Source organism: Bos mutus, chromosome 8 (genome assembly GCF_027580195.1).
Source record: "Bos mutus isolate GX-2022 chromosome 8, NWIPB_WYAK_1.1, whole genome shotgun sequence".
NCBI classification, from domain to species: domain Eukaryota; kingdom Metazoa; phylum Chordata; class Mammalia; order Artiodactyla; family Bovidae; genus Bos; species Bos mutus.
The window spans coordinates 88,711,963-88,734,718 of NC_091624.1; the positions used below are offsets into that span (position 1 = coordinate 88,711,963).

The 22,756-nt window shown below is 35.9% G+C and overlaps 1 protein-coding gene across 2 annotated transcripts in view; it reads left to right on the forward strand.

Moving 5' to 3' along the window:
* The window catches only part of FOCAD (focadhesin), a 307,210-nt gene that overhangs the window by 136,938 nt on the left and 147,516 nt on the right, over positions 1-22,756 (forward strand). For both annotated transcript variants that reach the window (XM_005898491.2, XM_070375958.1), the window contains 4 exons: positions 2,773-2,877; positions 3,289-3,390; positions 3,915-4,045; positions 6,318-6,444. In XM_005898491.2, the coding sequence (XP_005898553.2) occupies positions 2,773-2,877; positions 3,289-3,390; positions 3,915-4,045; positions 6,318-6,444 (465 nt within the window). The remainder of the gene's footprint in view (positions 1-2,772; positions 2,878-3,288; positions 3,391-3,914; positions 4,046-6,317; positions 6,445-22,756) is intronic.

Below are 22,756 nucleotides of genomic sequence, written 5' to 3' on the forward strand. Positions count from 1 at the left end.
ATTACAGAAAATCTTGTGTTTCAATCAAAAGACTATTGTTGTAGAATAAGTAGCTAATAGCAACTGAGCAGTTAATTTGTGTGTGTGTGTGAGTGAATAAATTTTAAAAGAGACTACTGCCTGTACTGGTATTCTCAGAAATGGGATTGCATATATTAGTTTTTAATTTTTTGAGGAACCTCCATATTGTTTTTCATAGTGACTGCACCATTTTACTTTTTACCAACATTGCTCAAAGGTTGCAGTTTTTCTTCATCCTTGCCAACAGCTATTATTTTCTAGTTTATTGATAATGGCCATTCTAACAGGTGTCAGGTGATATCTCATCATGGTTTTGATTTGCATTTCCCTGGTGATTAGTGATATTAAGCATCTTTTCATGTATCTGTGGCCATTTGTATTTCTTCTTTGGAAAATGTCTGTTCAAGTCCTTTGTTCATTTTTTAATTGAGTTATTTGTTTATTTTTTGCTATTGATGTTTAAATAGTTCATCTGTATTGATTCTGTTTTTATGGCAGAATAATGTTCTATCATATGGGTGTACTACATTTTATTTATCCCTTCATCAGTTGATGGATGTTTGCATTATTTCCACTGTTTGGCTATTGTGAATTATACTGCTGTGAAGGTTCACATGTAAGTTTTTGTATGAGTATATGTTTTAATTTCTCTTGGGTAAATACCTATAAGTGTAGTTACTAAATCATATGGTAATTCTATTTAGCTAATTGAGAAACGGACAGGCTGTTTTCCTAAGGGGCTGCACCATTTAACTTTCCCACTGGCAGTGTATGAAGGTCCTGATTTCTCCACATCCTTGTCAGTATTTGCTATGATCTGTCTTTACAAGTCATCCTGTTGGGTATGGGGTGGCATATTACTTGGTTTTGATTTGCATTTAAGTCATGGTTAATGCTGGTTGAGTATTTTTTCCTGTCTTTATTGGTCATTTGTCTGTCTTCTTTGGAGAAATATCTATTCAGATCCGTTACTCTTTTAAAATTGGATTATTTGTCCTTTATTATGGAGGATTCTTGATATATTTATATTCTGGATCTGTAAGTCCTTCATTAGATGTATGATTTGCAGATATTTTCTTCCATTCCGTGGGTTCTTTTTATTTTCATTTTCTTTATAGTGTCTTAAAAAAATCTTTTTTTTGTTGTTGGCATATAGCTGCTTTACAATGTTGAGCTAGTTACTGCTATATTACAAAGTGAATCAGCTATATGTATACATACACATCCCCTCTTTTTTGGATTTCCTTCCCATTTAGGTCACCACAAGGTGCTGAATGGAATCCCTGTGCTTATACAATAGATTCTCATTAATTATCTATTTTATACATAATAGTGTATATATGTCAATCCCAGTCTCTCAATTCATCCCCCCTCCTCTTTTATTGCCCCTCCACCCCCCCCCACCACTATCCATATGTCCATTCTCTCTGTGTCTCTGTTTCTGCTTTCCAAATAAGCTCACTGTAACATTTTCCAGATTCCACATATAAGTGATATTATGTGATATTTGATTTTCTCTTTCTGACTTAGACAGTCACTAGGTCCATGTATATGTTTGTGAATTCCACAATTTCATTCCTTTTATAGTGTCTTTTGAAGGACAAATATTTTTAATTTGATGAAATATATTTTATTTTGTTGCTCATGCTTTTGGTGTCATATCTAAGAAGACTTTGTCTAACTCAAAGTCAGAAAGATCTACTCCTATATTTTCTTTAAGAGTTTTACAGTTTTTGTTCTTACATTTTAGTCTAAACTCTATTTTGAGTTAATTTTTGCTCAAAGATTATTAATGTAGTATGAGGAAGGAGTCCAAATTAATTCTTTTGTAGATGGAAATATAGCTTTCAAAATCTGACACCAGTTTTCAAAGACTCTTCTTTCTCCATCATGTTTTCTTGGCCTGTCTAAAATCAATTAAGATAAATGACAAGTTTTATTTTTAGATACTGAGTTCCATTTCATTGATCTATATTTACATTCTTATTCCAGTACCACAGTATTTTGATTGCTGTAACTTCGTAGGACATTTTGTATTTGAGAAAGTTGAATGTTCAAACTTCATTCCTTTTCCAGATTGTTTTGGTTCTTCAGGATTGCTTATTTTCATATGAATTTTAGGATTAATTTCTCAATTTTGGCAAAAAGGCTAGCTGGAATTTTGATAGGGTTTATATTGAATCTGTAGATGTATTTGGGAAATATTGCCATCTTAATAATAAAAGGCATCCAATCAATAAATGATTTGCTTTTCTTATTTTATTGTGATATGCATAGGGATTGAAATATAAACTTGCAAGGAATTTTTTGTGTATTAATTCCCATAAAGTACAATTGATTTTAATTATTTTGTTTTGGAATAACATCACTGAATATTTCATTAGGTTGCTCATTAGAATTGTAAGCTTCTTCTTTTTTTTTTTTAAAGAATTTGTAAGCTTCTTTAGGGCAGGATAGATCATAACTATTTTTTATTACAAAGAATTAATGTTGTGATTTTAGCACCAAAAACCTAGGGTATTTAAACACGTATAAATAGATAGAACAAGAGCTCACAGGTAATTTAAAAATAAATAGGATATTAGTGATACTGTGAATTTATTATTAACAACAAATGGCTAACTGGCATTTTCTGTCTTTTAATTCATATATATTCATAGTATTCCTTTGGAGAAAAATGAAATAATGATTGCTTTATAGATTGATTTCTTTTAAAAGACATAATTTGTATGTTCTTTAAATTCATTTTAGGTACCGAATCTGATTCCAGTTTTGATGTTCAAATTAGGAAGACCACTGGCACCTGTGTTATACAATGATATCTTGTATACTTTACCTACACTTGGAGTTCACAAGGTTTGTATATTAACCGGTTTACTTGGGAGCAGAAAGAAAGTGAGGCATGAAGAATACATTGAATTTTGTTTCTTACCATGTGAAATTTTGACCCTTTAATTTTGGCTGCGATCCCTGCTTCCTTTGTTGGGCCAAAAATATTTGTTAAAATATTTGAGAATTAGTTTCTAAAATCATCTTTTCATTATGTTTTCCCACTGGCTATATCGTCTGACATAGGATCTTTATACGCCCAGAATTGCTAACTAGCTCCTCCCAAAGGTATCTCTGACCTCTGAGAAAATAGGTAATACTGTAATAAGCTTCCATTTCAGTCTTTATTTTATAAGAGGTTTTTAAGTTTTTTTGTTACCATTGGGATTTTATCCATATTTGCATTTATGAAACCAAAGTTTCTTCAATGTTTTGTAGGTGTGCATAGGACAGATTCTACGAGTAATTCAACTTCTTGGAACTACTCCACAACTAAAAGCTGTCACTTTGCGCTTGTTGACATCTTTGTGGGAAAAACAGGTAAGCTCAGATACACACTTGTGTGGATATTAAGCATGTCCCTTTCACTGAAAAAAACAAATGTCATTATGTGTGACAGTGCTTTGATATAGTGATATTAGTGAGTGGCATAAATGATTACATTGAGAAATTTTAATTTAGTGTTGTGCTTTTGATCTATGAAGCTGTCAGTTGTGATTGACTCTCAGAGAGAAATTGAGAATAGAAAATCATCTTGTTTCCTTAATTTTGAAATCTGTTTTTCCATTTTTGCGAAAAAGTAATAGAAATTTAAGTGATTAGAGCCTTTGTAATTAAAGTGAGATTTTGCCACTTTTTTCCTAGTTTTATGAAATGAACAGTACATAGATCCGCAAGAAAATCTCTAGCAATCATAACAGCATTCTTCTTTGCTGATTAGAAGAAATACATTATAATTTGCAATGCAAATGTAAGATTTAGAGGTGAAAATGTTTCATAGAAGGAGATAATGATTATTCAACTCAAGTTGTAAAATTACCTTTTTTGTGAAACTGCCTTCTTAGGATCGTGTCTATCCTGAACTGCAGCGTTTCATGGCCATGTCCGATGTGCCCTCTCTGTCTGTGGGCAAGGAAGTCCAATGGGAGAAACTAATTGCTAAAGCAGCATCAATCAGAGATATATGTAAGCAAAGGTAAGACACGCTTGACCCTTGGGAATGTATATCATGATACATATTTTTGCATTTATACATATATATATAAATGCATGATATATTTTTGCATTTATTTTGCATGATATATATATTTGTATTTAATCTTTTTATTGCAAGCAAGACACTCGGAAAGATAGGCAGAGGATATTTGGGTAAGAATAAATGAATATTAAGCACAAGTGTCTGATTATAAAATTTAGTAACATCAGACAATTACTTTGAGTAGCAGGCATGTCTTTTCAGGTCTAGTCTTATATCTAGGTTTAGCAGATATTTATATCCTTTTCTGGATAATAATTTAATGTTGTAATAAAACATAAGATATTATGTTTTGTATTTTTCTATATATCAATTCCTAAAACCTAAGCAGTGGGTTATAGGTCAAATTGTTCTTTCTTATAGTCTCCTTATGTGATGCTTGTTTTTTTTTTTTTTTTTGGTCTATGAATAATAAATGCTGGAGAGGATATGGAGAAAAGGGAATTCTCTTCCACTATGGCTGGATATGTAAATTGACACAGCCACTGTGGAGAACAGTATAGAGATTCCTTAAAAACCTATCCTTGACTTTTATAAGATGTAAATAGAGATGGCCTTATTTGTGATTCATTGAATGGAATTAATTGTTGGGAAATATTACAGGGAAGGAAATGATCTTGAATTCTTGTATATGCTCTGGGGTTTAAAAAGACTTGAGGATAGTAGGGAGATGCTGCTGCTCTTCTAGGTTATGGATAAATAGCTAGGCAGGAGTTCCTAAGATTGAAATAACACTAAGCAGAGCTCCACCTCATCAGATTTCTATTTTCTTGAATTAGGTCAAAATCTTTAATGAGGAAATAGATTTAACGCATTTGAAATAGGTTGTAATCTTGCAGTTTCATGTTGATTGAACCACTGCACTGTAGAATTCTTAGAGCATCATCCTCACTTTTGTCAGTGATGACACTGCGAATGGTACTTCCTGAAGCTTTACAATGAATGAGTTGGCCTGGATGCTGATAATGCAGATGATTCATGTGTTAGGTAAAATCTCAGATTAGACTGTATTTAAGCCTTAGCAGTTTTGCCTGTTTTCTAAGCTCCAACCTTTTGGCAACACGAAAAAATCACTTGGTCTAAAAGTTATACACATGTATCCCAAGATCTCAGAGTTTAGATTCTCTTGAGGTATTGGCATGGAAAAAATTAAGAGATGAAAGCCGACGTTTTAATTTTACGTACTTAAAGCTGAGGCTCGGAGAGGTTAAATATCAGACCAGATCAGAGTCTGTGAAAAACTTATTTAGTGCACCTGTCGGTTACCACCTCAAGATCCTATCAAAATTTTCCATTTTTGCTAATTGATTTCCATTGGTGGATTTCACGGAATTCAACCAGGCAGTTTTTTAATTTACATTTTGTTAAGTAGAGAGAAATATATCACTGAGGGGTTATAAGGAATGCAGACGTGAGCGTTTCTTTATGAAGTTAAAAGCACTCTAGAGATAGCACAATGTATGTGCAATAGAGGAATGAGAGGAAGAAGAGTCAGTGAATCTGGCACAGTTCCTGACATGAGATAAGTGCTCAGTTATAGTTCATATTATTATTATTAACTTTATCATCATACACTGTCACCATCATGATAGGCATAACCTTCTAAGTTTGTAACACTACTATGATCAGTCATCTTCTGATCTCATAACCCTGGCTTTACTGATGATCTCAATAAGGTAAGTCATTTCTTTTCACTACTACTGTAGACTTGAGTTTTTATTGATTCAGACAATAGGGTTTTTTCCGTCACATTCTTCTTTTTTTTGGCTCTGCCACGCAGCATGTGGGACACTCGTTCCCCAACAGGGATCAAACTCATGCCCCTGCAGTGAAAACACAGAATACAGACTATAGGTTTTGTGATTCAGGGAGAATAAAATTTATTAATAAGTGTCTTCTTTTTGGGGTAATAATATGAAAAATTAGCCTGAAGTTATAGCAGAAATGATGAAGTTGCAAATCTTTGAAAAAACAAAAAGCATATGGTTTTATTTGTTGCTGCTGCTGCTGTTTCTAAGTCACTTCAGTCGTGTCTGACTCTGTGCAACCCCATAGACGGCAGCCCACCAGGCTCCCTCATCTGTTGAGGGTCCGTGTTTAACAAGCATGAGGGTAAAGAAAAGCATTAATGTTTTTTATTCGGGCAAAAGACCTTGGAGTAGTAATATAGCTCTTTGACTTTAATCTTGTGTCTAAATGTCATTTCTCATAGGCCATATCAGCATGGTGCAGATATGTTGGCAGCTATTTCCCAGGTGTTGAATGAGTGCACTAAGCCTGACCAAGCTACTCCAGCAGCCTTGGTGTTACAAGGTCTTCATGCACTCTGCCAAGCTGAGGTGGGCTTTTCTGAATTGTTTTAAAATTGTTTTGTATAATTTGGAAGAAAATAATTTACAAGGCATTGTGCTTGAAAGGATGTAAGACAAATTCTAATAACTGAAAGTCAGATGTTTATATCCAGAGATCTTTCTTTGTTCAGTAGAGTGAAGCAAGATTGTCTACAAATTCTCTGTAAAGGGGAGTCTTGAAACATGTAGACGTTCTCTAGAGGCTAAAGAAAACCATGCTTTAGGTTCTTCTTCATTGTTATTTGTTCTTGATAATATAAAATGAAGAATAATGCTTATAGAAGAAATCTTGAGTATATTTGCTTCTTGGTTCTGTGATTAGAGAGCTTTAGAAGCAGAGGAGGCAAGGAAATTGACATGGTATCTCAGTTTTATAGATAGCAAAAACTTTTGTTGGCTTGAAGATTGGCAAAAGATTCTTCCTTTCCTGGTGATCATATTGGGTAGGATGGATTAATGTTAGAACTGAGCCTCTAAATCATTTTCTGAACTTTGGACTGCTTCCAAAAGTACAGCACAGCAAAGGGAATCTTTAATGTTTTGGAGAAATGTAGTAATTACATCAAAGGTCATTCACTGACCATACTAAATTTTTTAATATTTTTATGCAGTCTTGTAAGTAGCTTTATTATTATTTTTTTAATGGAAGTTAATTTATAATATATTAGTTTCAGGTGTACAGCATAGTAATTCAATACTTGTATAGATTATATTCCCTTTAAGTTATTAAAAAAATAATGGCTAAATTTCCCTGTGCTATACAATAATATTCTTGTTGCTTATTTATTTTATGTGTAGTATTTTGTACCTCTTAATCCGATCCCCTTACCTTCCCTCATCCCCTCTCCTTCTCCCCACTGAGAATCACTTATTTGTTCTCTGTATCTGTGAGTCTGTTTCTAATTTGTTACATACATTTGTTTGCTTTATCTTTTAATTTCCACATATAAGTGATAACATAGTGTATTTATCTTTCTGTGTCTGACTTATTTTACTAGCCATAACAATCTCTAAATTCATACACATTGTTGCAGATTACAGAATTTCATTCTCTTTTATGGCTGAGTAATAGCTGACTGTGGCTCAGATCATGAACTCCTTATTGCCAAATTTAGACTTAAATTGAAGAAAGTAGGGAAAACCGCTAGACCATTCAGTTCAGTTCAGTTCAGTCGCTCAGTCGTGTCTGACTCTTTGCGACCCCGTGAACTGCCAGCACACCAGACCTCCTTGTCCATCACCAACTCCCGGAGCCCACCCAAACCCATGTCCATTGAGTCGGTGATGCCATCCAACCATCTCATCCTCTGTCGTCCGTTCTCCTCCCGCCTTCAATCTTTCCCAGCATCAGGGTCTTTTCAAATGAGTCAGCTCTTTGCATCAGGTGGCCATTCAAGTATGACCTAAATCTAATCCCTAAATATTATACAGTGGAAATGAGAAATAGATTTAAGGGACTAGATCTGATAGAATGCCTGATGAACTATGGACGGAGGTTTGTGACATTGTACAGGAGACAGAGAGCAAGACCATCCCCAAGAAAAAGAAATGCAAAAAAGCAAAATGGCTGTCTGAGGAGGCCTTACAAATAGCTGTGAAAAGAAGAGAAGCCAAAAGCAAAGGAGAAAAGGAAAGATATACCCATTTGAATGCCAAGTTCCAAAGAATAGCAAGGAGAGATAAGAAAGCCTTCCTCAGCGATCAGTGCAAAGAAATAGAGGAAAACAATAGAATGGGAAAGACTAGAGCTCTCATTAAGAAAATTAGTGATACCAAGGGAACATTTCATGCAAAGATGGGCTGAGTAAAGGGCAGAAATGGTAAGGACCTAACAGAAGATATTAAAAAGAGGTGGCAAGAATACACAGAAGAACTGTACAAAAAAGATCTTCATGACCCAGATAATTACAATGGTGTGATCACTCACCTAGAGCCAGACATCCTGAAATGTGAAGTCAAGTGGGCCTTAGGAAGCATCACTACAAACAAAGCTAGTGGAGGTGATGGAATTCCAGTTGAGCTATTTCAAATCCTAAAGATAATGCTGTGAAACTGCTGCACTCAATATGCCAGCAAATTTGGAAAACTCAGCAGTGGCCACAGGAGTGGAAAAGGTCCGTTTTCATTCCAATCCCTAAGAAAGGCAGTGCCAAAGAATGCTCAAACTACTGCACAATTGCACTCATCTCACACGCTAGTCAAGTAATGCTCAAAATTCTCCAAGCCCGGCTTCAGCAATACATGAACTTTGAACTTCCAGATGTTCAAGCTAGATTTAGAAAAGGCAGAGGAACCAGAGATCATATTGCCAACATCCGTTGGATCATCGAAAAAGCAAAGGAGTTCCAGAAAAAACATCTATTTCTGCTTTATTGACTATGCCAAAGCCTTTGACTGTGTGGACCACAATAAACTGTGGAAAATTCTTCAAGAGATGGGAATACCAGACCAGCTGACCTGCCTCCTGAGAAAAATCTGTATGCAGGTCAGGAAGCAACAGTTAGAACTGGACATGGAACAACAGACTGGTTCCAAATAGGAAAAGGAGTACGTCAAGGCTGTATTGTCACCCTGCTTATTTAACTTATATGCAGAGTACATCATGAGAAATGCTGGGCTGGATAAAGCACAAGCTGGAATCAAGATTGCCGGGAGAAATATCAATAGCCGCAGATATGCAGATGACACCAGCCTTGTGGCAGAAAGTAAAGAACTAAAGATCCTCTTGATGAACGTGAAAGAGGAGAGTGAAAAAGTTGGCTTAAAGCTCAACATTCAGAAAATGAAGATCATGGCATCCGGTCCCATCACTTCATGGGAAATAGATGGGGAAACAGTGACAGACTTTATTTTTTGGGGCTCCAAAATCACTGCAGATGGTGATTGCAGCGATGAAATTAAAAGACGCTTACTCTTTGGGAGACAAGTTATGACCAACCTAGACAGCATATTAAAAAACAGAGACATTACTTTGGCAACAAAGATCCGTCTAGTCAAGGCTATGGTTTTTCCAGTAGTCGTGTATGGATGTAAGAGTTGGACTATAAAGAAAGCTGAGCGCAGAAGAATTGATGCTTTTGAACTGTGGTGTTGGAGAAGACTCTTGAGAGTCCCTTGGACTGCAAGGAGGTCCAACCACTCCATCCTAAAGGAAATCAGTCCTGAGTGTTCATTGGAAGGACTGATGTTGAAGCTGAAACTCCAGTACTTTGGCCACCTGATGGGAAGAGCTGACTCATTTGAAAAAACGCTGATGCTGGGAAAGATTGAGGGCAGGAGGAAAAGGGGAAGGCGGAGGGTAAGATGGTTGGATGGCATCGCCAATTCAAAGGACTTGAGTTTGAGTAAACTCCAGGAGTTGGTGATAGACAGGGAGGCCTGGCGTGCTGCAGTCCATGGAGTCGCAAAGAGTCAGACACAACTGAGAGACTGAACTGAACTGAATATTCCATTATGTATATTTGGAATACACACACACACACACAGACAAACACACACAGACACACACACACCACATCTTTTTACATTCATCTGTTAATTTAGAGCAAAGTCTTTTAGTTTTCACCATCTTACAATTGAGTGTGATGTAGGTTTGTAATAACTGACCTTTATTATGTTATGATGTATTTCTTTTACACCAACTTTGAGATTTTTCTATCATGAATTGATTTTCTATCATGAATGGATATTTAATTTTGTGAAATACTTTTTCTGCATAATAGAGATGATTGGAGAAGGAAATGGCAACCCACTGCAGTCTTCTTGCCTGGAAAATTCCATGGATAGAGGTGCCTGGTGGGCTCCAGTCCATGGGGTCGCAAAGAGTTGGACACGACTGAGTGACTATCACTCATAGAGATGATCATGTGGTTTTTATTTTTTTCTTAGTGTGGTGTTCCACATTAATTTGCCAACGTTAAATTATCCTTGCATTCCTGGAATTAATCCTACTTGATCATGGTATATGATTATTTTTATATATCATTTGATGAAGTTGCTAATAATTTTTTAAGGGTTTTTGTGTCTATATTCATCAAAGTTATTGGCCTGAAACTTTGTTTTTTGTAGTGTCTTTATCTGGCTTTGGTATAAGGATAATGTTAGTCTTGTAGAATAAATTTGTGAGTGTTCATTCTCTTCAGTTTTTTTGAATAGTTTGAGAAGGATAGGTATTAGCGCTTCTTTATGTTTTGGGTAATATTCTCCTGTGAAGCCCTCTGATGCTGGACTTTCTTTGCTGGGAATTTTTTTTTATTATAAATTCCTTTTCACTAGTAGTGATTAATTTGTTCAGATTGTCTGTTTCTTCCTGATTCAGTCTTAACAGTTTGCATGTTTCTAGATATTTGTTCATTTCTTCTAGATTGTTCAATTTGTTGACATATAACTGTTGTAGTATTGTCTTATGATTTTTTGTAACTCTGTGGTATCAATTGTTATTTCTCTTCTTCAATTTTTTTTTTTTAGTCCCCTCTCATTTCCTTTTGATGAACTTGGCAATATAGTGTATGAATTTTGCTTATCTTTTCAAAAAATCAGCTCTTGGTTTCATTTATCTTTTTGTTTTTGTTTTTATGCCACCAATTTATTTATTTCCTCTCTGTTCTTTATTCTTACCTTCCTCCTGTGACTTTGGGCTTTTTTTGTTCTTCTTTTTCTAATTCATTTAGATGGTCGGTTGGGTTGTTTATTTGAGATTTTTTTGTTTTCTGAGGAAGGGCTGTGTCACTGTAAACTTCCATCTTAGAACTGCTTTTGCTGCATCTCATAGATTTTGGGAAATTGTATTTCCATTTTCAGCTATCTCAGGGTATTTTCACATTTCCTGTTTGATTTGTTCATTGACCCTTTGTTGTTTGGTAGCATATTGTTTAGTCTCCAGGTATTTGTTATTTTCTGTTTTCTTTCTGTAATTGATTTCAAGTTTCATACTATTGTGATCAGAAAAAAAGTTTTGACGTAATTTATATCCTCTTAAACTTGTGATTTGTGGCCTAGAATTTGGTCTCTTCTGGAACATGTTCCGTGTGTACTTGAAAAGAATGTGCATATTTCTGCTCTGGGATGGAACATCTTGGAGATGTCTATTTAAGGCCACCTGGTTTATTGTGTCGTTTAAAACTATAGTTGCTTTATTGATTTTCTTGTCTAGAAGATGTGTATATACATCCATTGATGTATATGGAGTGTAAAAGTTTCCTATTATTATCATTTTATTGTCGATTTCTCCCTATATGTCTGTTAATATTTGCTTTACATATTTAGCATTAGTCACTCAGTCATGTCCATTCTTTACGACCTCGTGAATTGTTGCCTGCCAGGCTCCCCCGTCCATGGGATTTTCTAGGCAAGAATACTGGAGTGAGTTGGCATTTCCTTCTCCAGGGGGAATTCACAAACCAGGGATCGAACCTGGATTTCCCGCATGGCAGGCAGACCCTTTACCATATGAGCCACTAGGGAAGCCCCTTATGTATTGTATTGGGTACATATATATTAAGGAGTATAACATCTTCTTCTTGTACTTATGCCTTTATCATTATATAAGGCCCTTCTTTGTCTTCTGTTAAAAGCTTTGTTTTAAAATTCTATTTTGTCTGAAATGAGTATTGCCACACCACTTTCTTGTCGTTTCTGATTGTATGAAATATCTTTTCCCTCCCTTCGCTGTTACTCTGCATGTGTCACTCTGAAGTGAATCTCTTGTAAGTAGCATATAGACAGGTCTTCTTTGAGTCAGTCAGCCACCCTATGTCTTTTGATTGGGACATTTAGTCTATTAACATTTAAAATGATTACTGATAGGCTTATACTTATTGCCATTTTATTACTTGTTTTCCAATTGGTTTTGTAGTTCTCTGCTCACTTCTTCTGTTTGTTTCTTCCCTCATGGTTTGATTTTCTTTAGTAGTTTTCTTGTGTTTCTTTCTAGTGTTTTTGGTATCTATTGTAGGTTTTTGATTTGTGGTTCATGTATGTTGACCTGTAACCATATCTACTTGTTTTTAACTGGTAGAATTTGTTTTTTACTGCTTCAGTCAGTCATCTGGAATTGGAAAGTACCACTGTAATAATTGTATTAGTTTCACAATAAATAGTTCTACCATTTGGGAGTATTTCCTTGTCATTATTTTTTCCAAACAGAAATCACCTTGTTTCTGAAACTACATAGGAAGTAATTTTTTCTGTCATTCCATTGTGCTCTCCCCATCCTTTCCTTTCTATAAGGCTCTGTTGTCTATAAGTGCTTATTAACTCATAAGAAGTGATTTTCCTCATTCCACTTCTGTAAGATATCATTGTTAACTGTAGTTAGTACTGAGGATATAAAAAATGTTGCCTGAAGGGGTAGAAAGCATCTTTGTTTTTAGAAGGACATATTGTCTACCTAGTATATATGTCATTAGCTGTGTGTCCTTTGATTTACTTAACCCCTCTGACCCTTGTTTCCTCAAATGAGGGTAAAACGGCATTACACACAAAATAGATCTAGTAATATGGGTAATATCCGCCCACATAGGTGCTCTTTAAATGTCAAACTTGTTCCTAAAAAATTGGTTATAGTCCATCCCTTCAAGGAGAGTCTAAGTAGTTTTTTCATCTTTCCCCTAAAACTCATATAAAATATGATAGTAACTGAGTTTCTTCTCATAAATGGTATCCTATCAGTTCCCTGCCAAAGCTTTTGATACTTTTTTGTGTATTGAAAGGAGACCTCTTGAGATTGTTACACTGTAGCCCTAAATCTCTTTCTCCATTCCAAACCACTATTCATAAAGACGGTTCTGAGCCCACTATCAGACACTCTTGGCAATCTGAATCCATTCATGTTGCTATAATAATAACATAATGAATGGCTTATTAACATCAGTTATTTATTTCTCACAGTTCTGGAGGCTAAAATGTCCATGATCAAGGTGCTGGCACTTTGACTGTCTGCTGAGGGCCTACTTCCTAATTCATAGCTGTCTTCTCACTGTAATTTCACATAGCCAGAGGGGCAAGGTAGCTCTATGTAGTCTCCTTATAGGTGCACTAATCCCTGGCATGAAGGCTCTACCTTCAAGACCTAATCTCCTTCCAAAGATCCCATTTCCTAATACCACCACCTTGGGGATCAGGATGTCAACACCTGAGTTTAGTGGGGTAGGTACAAGCATTCATTATATAGCAAATAACATCTTTTTAATGGAAAGAACATGTTTAATTTTTTTAACTTTTTATTTTGTATTGGGGTATAGCCAATTAACAAACAATGTTGAGAAAGTTTCAGGTGAACAGTGAAGGGATTCAGCCATCCATCTACAAGTATCCATGTACATGTATGTGTGTATGTGTGCTTAGGCATGTCTGACTCTTTTGACCCCATGAACTGTGGAGTCCACCAGACTCCTCTGTCCATGGAATTTTCCAGGCAAGAATACTGGAGTGGGTTGCCATTTCCTACTCCAGGGGACCTTCCTGACCCAGGAATTGAACCTGCATTTCTTGTGTCTGTTGCATTGACAGCCAGATTCTTTACCACTGCGCCACTGGGAAGCCCATACATGTATCCATTCTCCTCCAAACTCTCCTTCCATCTAGGCTGCCACATCACATTGAGCAGAGTTCCATGTGCTATACAGTAGGTCCTTATTGGTCATCCATTTTAAATATAGAAGTGAGGCATCATGTTCTAAGTATTTTATTTTAAAAGGCCTGTGTCTAATTTGGTACTTCAATACTTTTTTCCTTGGCTTGGTTAAAGACCTTTCTCTTACTGTGTTTGTCTTTCTCTACCCCCCTCTTTTTTTTAATGCTGTAAAATCCAAATCCCATATTCACTGCAAAGAAATTTCAACTGAGATGTTACAAATGAGATAAGAATTTAATATATTGTCCTTCTAACAAATATATACTAACCTCTTTAAGTCCTTTTTATAATAAGATGGGCATTCATAAGTCAAAAAGCAATACCATTAATCAGTTAACTTCATTTTATTATAGGGCTTCCCTGGTAGCTCAGCTGGTAAAGAATCTGCCTGCAATGGGGAAGATCTGGGTTTGATCCCTGGGTTGGGAAGATCCTCTGGAGAAAGGAACAGCTACCCATTCCAGTATTCTGGACTGGAGAATTGCATGGACTATTTAGTCCATGGGGTTGCAAAGAGTCAGACATGACTGATACTTATTTTTTATCCCTTCATTTTCATCTGTCTTTCTTGTTTGGGGGAAGAACCCACTATTTTATTGACACTTACTAGTTGTGAATAAGTGTTATTTACCATATTTTCATTATAGATATTAAAATGTCTACAGTTGTAAATTTGTTGAAACTGCATCACTGTTAATTTTGGTAATAGAATGTTCTTTTTTATGTTTGGTAATGAATAACTCTATGTTCATCTAAATAAACAGAAATAATCTATTCCCCTGTGGTGGGCCTTATAGTAATAATATATCTTTCTCTTTTGCTTAATCTTTCCAAGCTGTGTGTATGTATGTGTGTGTTCATTATTTGTGGAGCTGCTGCTGTTATGTTCTGTGACGTGTGTTAAAGTTGTAAAATATACTAAATTTGGTGGCCCTTGCCAGGCCACATTTAGTAATTTTGGGCTAATCTTTTGGTGTTTTGCCAGTATGCTATCCACAGAAGCCAACATGAATTCTATGAAGCTATTTATTCTGTCTTTTAATTGATACCATGTGTGAAGCATTGATGGCTGCCAAGAGTTTCAAGAATGAAAATATTCAGCATGGTTATGAATCTTCTTCCCAGAAACATTTGGTAGTGATTTCTGTATTTCTCTGTGGATCCTTTGCTATCAAATATAATTAAGAATATGAAAAGACAACCTAAAGCTGTGAAATTTTTAAAAACAATTTGAAGAGAGTAAATTGGATAACCCTATATTTAAAGAGGGCTTCCCTAATAGCTCAGTTGGTAAATAATCTGCCTACAATGCAGGAGACCCCAGTTCAATTCTTGTATCGGGAAGATCCACTGGAGAAGAGATAGGCTCCCCACTCCAGTATTCTCGGGCTTCCCTTGTGGCTCAGCTGGTAAAGAATCCACCTGCATTGCAGGAGACCTGGGTTTGATCCCTGGGTTGGGAATATCCCCTGGAGAAGGGAAAGGCTACCCTCTCTAGTATTCTGGCCTGGAGAATATCCATAGACAGAGGAGCCTGGAGAGCTACAGTCCACGAGGTCGCAAAGAGTCGGACACCACTGAGCAACTAAGCACACAGGCTTTCTCATCCTGGCCTTTGTGTTATGAGTTAACTCTTTTTCCGAAGGTTGACAATAGACTCTTCAATTTTGAAAGTCATTATGAGACTCATTTGTCCTTGATAGGGTCAGATTAAACCTGTAATTATTGCTGCTTAATCATTTATCATGGTCTCCAGTGAGAGATTGAAAGGATGGATTCCATCTGAAGAAAGACAACATATTGTCTTTTGTAACTGGCTTCTTTCACTTAACGTATTTATAAGGTTCATCACCTTTAAAGTATGTACCAATACTCCACTTCTTTTTATGATCCAATAATATTTGATGCAACTATCTTATGTTTTATTCATCCATTCATCATTTGATGGACATTTGGATTTTTGCTGATTATTATGAATATTGCTGCTGTGAATATTGTGAACATGTAATTGCATGGACATGTTTTCATTTTTGAGGGATATATACCTAGGAATAAAATTGCTGGATTATATGGTTACTCTGTGTTTACTATTTAAGGAGCTTCCAGAACTGTTTTCCAAAGTGGCTGTGCTGTTTTATGTTCACACCAGCAGAGTGTGGATATTCTAATTTCTCCCCATTTCAGCAATGCTTATCTGCTTTTTTGTTTTAACTGTAGCCTTCCTAGTGAGTACAAAGTGTTATCACATATGGCTTTGAGTTGCATTTCCCTGATGACTAGTGATATTGAGCATATTTTCACGTGTGTTGGCCACTTGTGTATCTTTTTGGAGTAGTGTCTATTCAGGTCCTTTGCATATTTTCTTCTCTGTTGCTTTTAACTTCCCTGGTCAGCTGTGTTACGTTTCATTCCTACAGGAATGATTGGTAAAACAATTTTGTCTTCTTGCTTCTAAGAAGCAAAGGATACTGGATACTGGATAAGTATCCTTATAACCAAAGGATAAATAAAGGATACTGGGAAATCATGAACTCTTTTCTGGGCCATTTACTATAAAGAGAGCTTTTTATGAAGCCATGCGAAATATCAAGTAAAGACACATATGTTCCACTTAGCTATTTTGTCCACAGATGACATTTCCTTTATTTTTATATGAAATTAGCAGAGTGCTTTCAGATGGAAAACTATTAGAGATATTTTAATAATAATAATAGTAAGCATCTATTGATTTCCTGAGTGCTTTCTATGTAGTAAGCACTGTATACTATAATCATTATATTTATTATATGATTTACTCTTATGGGAAAAAGCTCTTTATGTGATAAGGTGCTGTTTTCTTCTGGGAGGCTAACAGAGGTTAAATAATTGCCCAGTCATCCAGCTAAAATGTTGTAGAGCCAGGATTCAAACCCAGGTCTACCTGAGTTCAGAGATAATATGTTAATCACTTAAAAAAAAACACAGCTTTATTGAGATATAATTCATATACTGTCACTCTGTGTTTTTGCTGGCCATCTTTTTGTTCATTGCCCTTGTCCTGTTCTGATATTAAATGGATAAGTCTTTTTGTGAGCATTAAGTTTGAACTCTTTCCCTCATACTTCTCTATTTCCTTTATGATACATGAATGCATAAGATTTCAAATTATTTAGGCTTTGCATAGAGATCCTAATGAAAAAGATATTTGAGCCAAAATAGATTGATTTTTGGTGCTTTATGGGTTATTTATTGAATTTTATATTTTAAAGATGTATTGACATGTTTCTTCATATATGCATGCTCAGTCACATCTGACTTTTTGAAGTGTTTTTATCCTACTTTAGATTTTTATATTAATAACATCCCATTTACTTTGGATAATAAAAGCATCCTTCATCCACATTTCACAAAACCATTTTGATTTTTCCATTTTTCCCATTGTATTTTCTTTGCACATATATTTCATACTTTCCATCTTCTCAATTTACATTTTACTAGAGTGATTTTTTATGTAGCTACAGGTTTTCATGGCTTAATTATTTTCTATTGAGTGAAAGTATCATATGTCATCAAATAATTCATTTTCAATTGGATTCTAAAGTTTTATAATTAGTCTAAGAAGTAATTACATATGTAAAGTTTTTCCTTTCTTTTGAATTGTTTTCTTGAACTAAATATTGTAGAGTTTTATGGATATTTTATGATCTTATGGTTAGTTTACTTTTTTAATGTTAATTAATTTTTATTGTTGATTGGTTTACAATATTGGTTTGATTTCTGTCATATGTCAGTGTGAATTAGCCATAGGTGTAGATATGTCCCCTCCCTCTTGACTCTCCCTCCTGGCTCCTGCCCATTCCCACCCCTCTAAGTTATTACAGAGCCCCTGTTTGAGTTCCTTGAGTCATACAGCAAATTCCCATTGGCTATCTCAATAAACATGGAAAGTTAAAAAATAAGAGTGGATAGCCACTCCCTTCTCCAGGGGATCTTCCCAACCCAAGGCTCGGACCCAGGTCTCCCACGCTGAAGGGGGATTCTTTACCAGCTGAGCCACCAGGGAAACCCAACTAACACTAACATATATAAATAATTAGCTTATTTTTAAAGTAACTTTCCACGTTTATTGAGTATGAAATAGAAAGTTGTAATGTAACAATTGTTCCTAAGTTTCTGGCAGTGTTATTTGTTAGTACAGAGAACAGTTCAATTATATCATCACTTCATTGAGGGCAGCATTTCTTCTTGTTATATGACAATTCTGCTTGTTACCCATGAGGGGCCCATAAGGAAAAGGAAAGTCTGAAATGAATATTTTTTTCCTCACAGTGGATTTGCTCTATGTAGGCTTAGCTTTGGAGCTTTGGAGAATATTTAAGAGGAGTGGAAGTATTTAAAATTTTTATTTTAAAATCATTGATGTATATTGTTATTATGAATGCTTTTAAAAGATGTTTTAGAAATCCATCTTGTTGACTTGAGATCATATTTAAATCCATACTTTTTATTTTACACTTAAAAAGTGCTGTCATTGTTTTGCTTTTTGGGTTTATGGGCTGTAAGTGTAAAAGGGATCCTGTTTATCTCATAATTTCATAAAGTTTGTTGCCTGTTGGAAAAGATGTTCAAATAGAAGGGTTGGCAGCCTTTCAACAGTGTTCTGCCAAGTTTTTCATTTATTCTCTGATGAGTAGAAGTAGTGAGAAGACCAAGGGAAAAAGAGATGGCACCGCTTCCCCCAGTCCTATGTCCACTGCAGTGCACATGCTGGGCAAAAATTCCCTAGGCAGGACACCAAAAACATCAATTTTAAAATAAAAATATTGAAAACTGAAGCCAGGCTGTGCAAGGTTCGCTGGATATAAAGATTTATGAGCATGTTCAGCTTTCTAGGAGCGCACAGCCTAGTAGGGGAAAGCATTGTGTTAAGTACACCAAATGTATTTGAAATTCAGAAATAGTGCAGAGGAAAGATACAACATCAAAGGAATACTTTTCTAAATCTCAAGCAGCAATACCAGGTGGCAGAGGAAAAGAATATTTAGGACTAGAAGAAAGAGACTCTGAATCACTGCTGCTGCTAAGTCGCTTCAGTCGTGTGACTCTGTGCGACCCCAGAGAAGGCAGCCCACCAGGCTTCCCCGTCCCTGGGATTCTCCAGGCAAGAACACTGGAGTGGGTTGCCATTTTCTTCTCCGATGCATGAAAGTGAAAGTGAAAGTGAAGTCGCTCAGTCCTGTCGGACCCTCAGCAACCCCATGGATTTCAGCCTTCCAGGCTCCTCCGTCCATGGGATTTTCCAGGCAAGAGTACTGGAGTGGGGTGCCATTGCCTTCTCCAGTACCTTTAGTTTTTCTTTCTTTTTATGTAAACAGTTGTATCAAGGTATAATTCACATACTCTCCAGCTCACCTATTTATAGTGTGAAATTTAGTCACTTTTTGAATATTAGTTGTTCATCCACCATCACAATCAACTTTAGAACATTTTCATCACCCCCAAAAGAAGTTGCACACCTTCCATACCACCCCATGCCCCACACCTTGCCCCCACCATAGGGAACCACTAATTTAATTTCTGTCTTTATAGATTTGCCTGTTCTGGACATTTCATGTAAATGAAGTCAAACAATATGTGGCCTTTTGTGACTGGCTTTTTAGTTAGCATAATGTTTTCAAGATTTCATCCATGTTGTAGCATGTATCAATACTTCATTCCTTTTTATAGGTAATATTGCACTGTATGGCTATACGACATTTTATTTATCCATTCATCTATATTTTATTCATCTATTTATCAGTTAATGGACATTTGGTTTGTTTCCAGGTAGCTCAGTGGTAAAGAATCTGCCTGCCCAGGCAGGAGATGCAGGTTCGATCCCTAGATCAGGAAAATCCCCTGGAGTAGGGAATAGCAACCCATTCCAGTATTCTTGTCTGAAAAATCCCGTGGAAGGAAGAGGCTGGTGGGCTACAGTCCATAGGGTCACACAGGGTGCGACTGAGCACACGTGCACCACACCTGGGTGTTTCCACTTTTTGGCTATTATGAATAATGCTGCTGTGAACTTCCGTTTTCAAGTTCTTTGTTTTTCTTGGGTATTTATCTAAGAGTGGAATGGCTGGATCATGTAATTATTTTTAACCATTTTAGTAGCTGCCAGGCTGTTTTCCAAAGCAGTTGTGTTTTATATCCTATCAACAGATACCTTTTCTTCTGTTCTCCCTGAATAATGGATATACTCCTAGGTAGGCATTGCCACTGAAGTATTTTTAGCTATGACTTTCATTCTTACTAAAATGTACATGATATGAATAGTCACTGAAGAATAAGAATATCCTAGAATATGTTCTGTAATATGGGAGGCTAGTGGGAGCCTGGTGGGCTGCCATCTATGGGGTCGCACAGAGTCGGACACGACTGAAGTGACTTAGCAGCAGCAGTGGGAAAAGAGGAATCGGGAGCTGCCCTCACCAACTTTTTCTTTCTAACTTTTCTGGGGCACTGTTGCCTGCCACTCAAAATGATTTTGTTATCTGTCTTTGAGGTTGACAGCCCTTGTCGTAATATAATAGATAGCTTTTTTGAGGGGTTTTGGTTTTTAATATTTATTTATTTGGCTATATCACGCATCATGTGGGATTTAGTGTTGTAGCACATGGTCTCTCTCATTGCCATGCTTGAGAGAGTTGTGGCATGGGGGCTTAGTTACTCCATGGCATGTGGGATCCTAGTTCCCAGATCAGGGATCAAACCCATGACCCCTGCACTGCAAGATAGAGTGTTAACTATTGGACCACAGGGAAGTCCCAGTAGATACCATCTTTGACCAGTAATCAGTAAGGACCCTGAATGGTTTAATGTTTATGATATTAAGGATGTTTGTCTTTATATAAATCACTAACATTTATAGAAATCAGAATTTAAAAACTTTTGCTAATTTTCTTTCCTTATCATAGGACTAATATTTTTAATTAATTCTAATATTAATTAAAAGTAAAAATTACAGATATCTACCCTCTCTTGTTAAAGAGGAAGATCTTGCAGAACCTGGCCTGGTTCTCCACGTGGGAGGGACAAGTTAATACCAAGTGACAGTAACAGCTACCTTTTGAGAAGCATGTACTTTAATTTGCAGCACTTCTCTTGGCTTTTAGATTGACATTTTCTGCTTGACTCAGGTAGTCCTTAGAATTATGTCCCTTATTTTAATCATTGAAATAATTTCATGTAAGTAATCTCAGTTTGCCCATGTAACAACTCTCCCTTCATTTTTCCAAACCACTCTTTAAAAAAGATGTCATATGATTGGCTAATAAATATGGGAAAATGTCAACATTGTCGGTCATTGGGAAACGTACACACCACTGAAATCAGTAATTTAAAAAAAAGAAGACTGATGATATCAAACATTGGAGAAGGTGTAAAGTAACTTGATATCTCTTACACTATTGGGAGAACTATAAAATGATACAGTCATTGTTGAAAAATATTTGGCAGTTTCTTATAAAGTTGAATGTATACTTATGATCTAGCATTTTACTTCTAGATATTTATCTGAGTCAATGAATACATATCCACAAAAAGACTTGTATATGAGTGTTCATTTCAGCTTAACGATTATAACATATTTGGAAACAACTCAAATGGGTATTATGTTTGTACATTTGAATGCTATTCACCAATAAAAAGGAAAGGACCACTGCTACTTGCAACAATATGGATGAATCTCTGAAGCATGCTCAGCGAAAGGAGCCAGTCACAAAAAGTCCATACATCTCATTTTTATGAAATTCCTGAATAGGCAAAATTCATCTATGAGGATAGAAATCAGCATGGTAATTGACTTGGGGTGGGGAGAAGGGTAGACAAGAAAGGGGCAAGAGGCAATCTTCTGGACTGTGGTCTGTATCTAAGAGCTGTTAGATACTTGAACTATGACTAATTCAAATTGTGTTGTGCTCTAAGTGTAAAGTGGACAGCAGATTGATATCTTAGTATGAAAAATTGTATAAAATATCTCAATATTTTTAGGTTATTTTACATGTTAAAATGATGTTTTGGATAGATTGGGTTAAGTAAAATGACAGTAATTCAAATTAATCTGTCTGCTTTTACTTTTTAAAAATGTGGTTACTAGAAAATTTTAAGTTGCATATGTAGCTCACATATTTCCGTGGTGTGTTTCATGATGGAGGTGGTGGTTACAATAGTGTATACATTTGTCAGGATTCATTGAAATATACAATTAAGATCTGTACTTTTTGCTGTGTGTTGCTATACTTTAATACTACAGAACTATTAAAGCTGCATATTTTCATGCTAGTGAATATGTTTGGCATTTGGTGTCCATTATAGTCTGTATTATACTTCATAGTAATCTTGTAATGTAGGTGCTATTTGCTCATGAGCCTGGCAAGTCAAAGTAACATCCAAATTGACATGATAAGGTAGACATTCACATACTCTGTATACTTCTTGTGCTTTTCCACTGTATCATGTTGCTTTTCCACTTGGGAGAAGTGTGAATGTACTTTGGGGACAGTACAAGTTTTGCTTCTTCAGCCATTGATTTCTAAATCTGTGCTCTGGGTGGTGGTGAATGAGTCATAGTTTTTCTGAAATTTAATTCTTTAACCGCATAGGAATCTAGTAACATTGCCTCTGATGCTTCAAGGAGGAAAATGA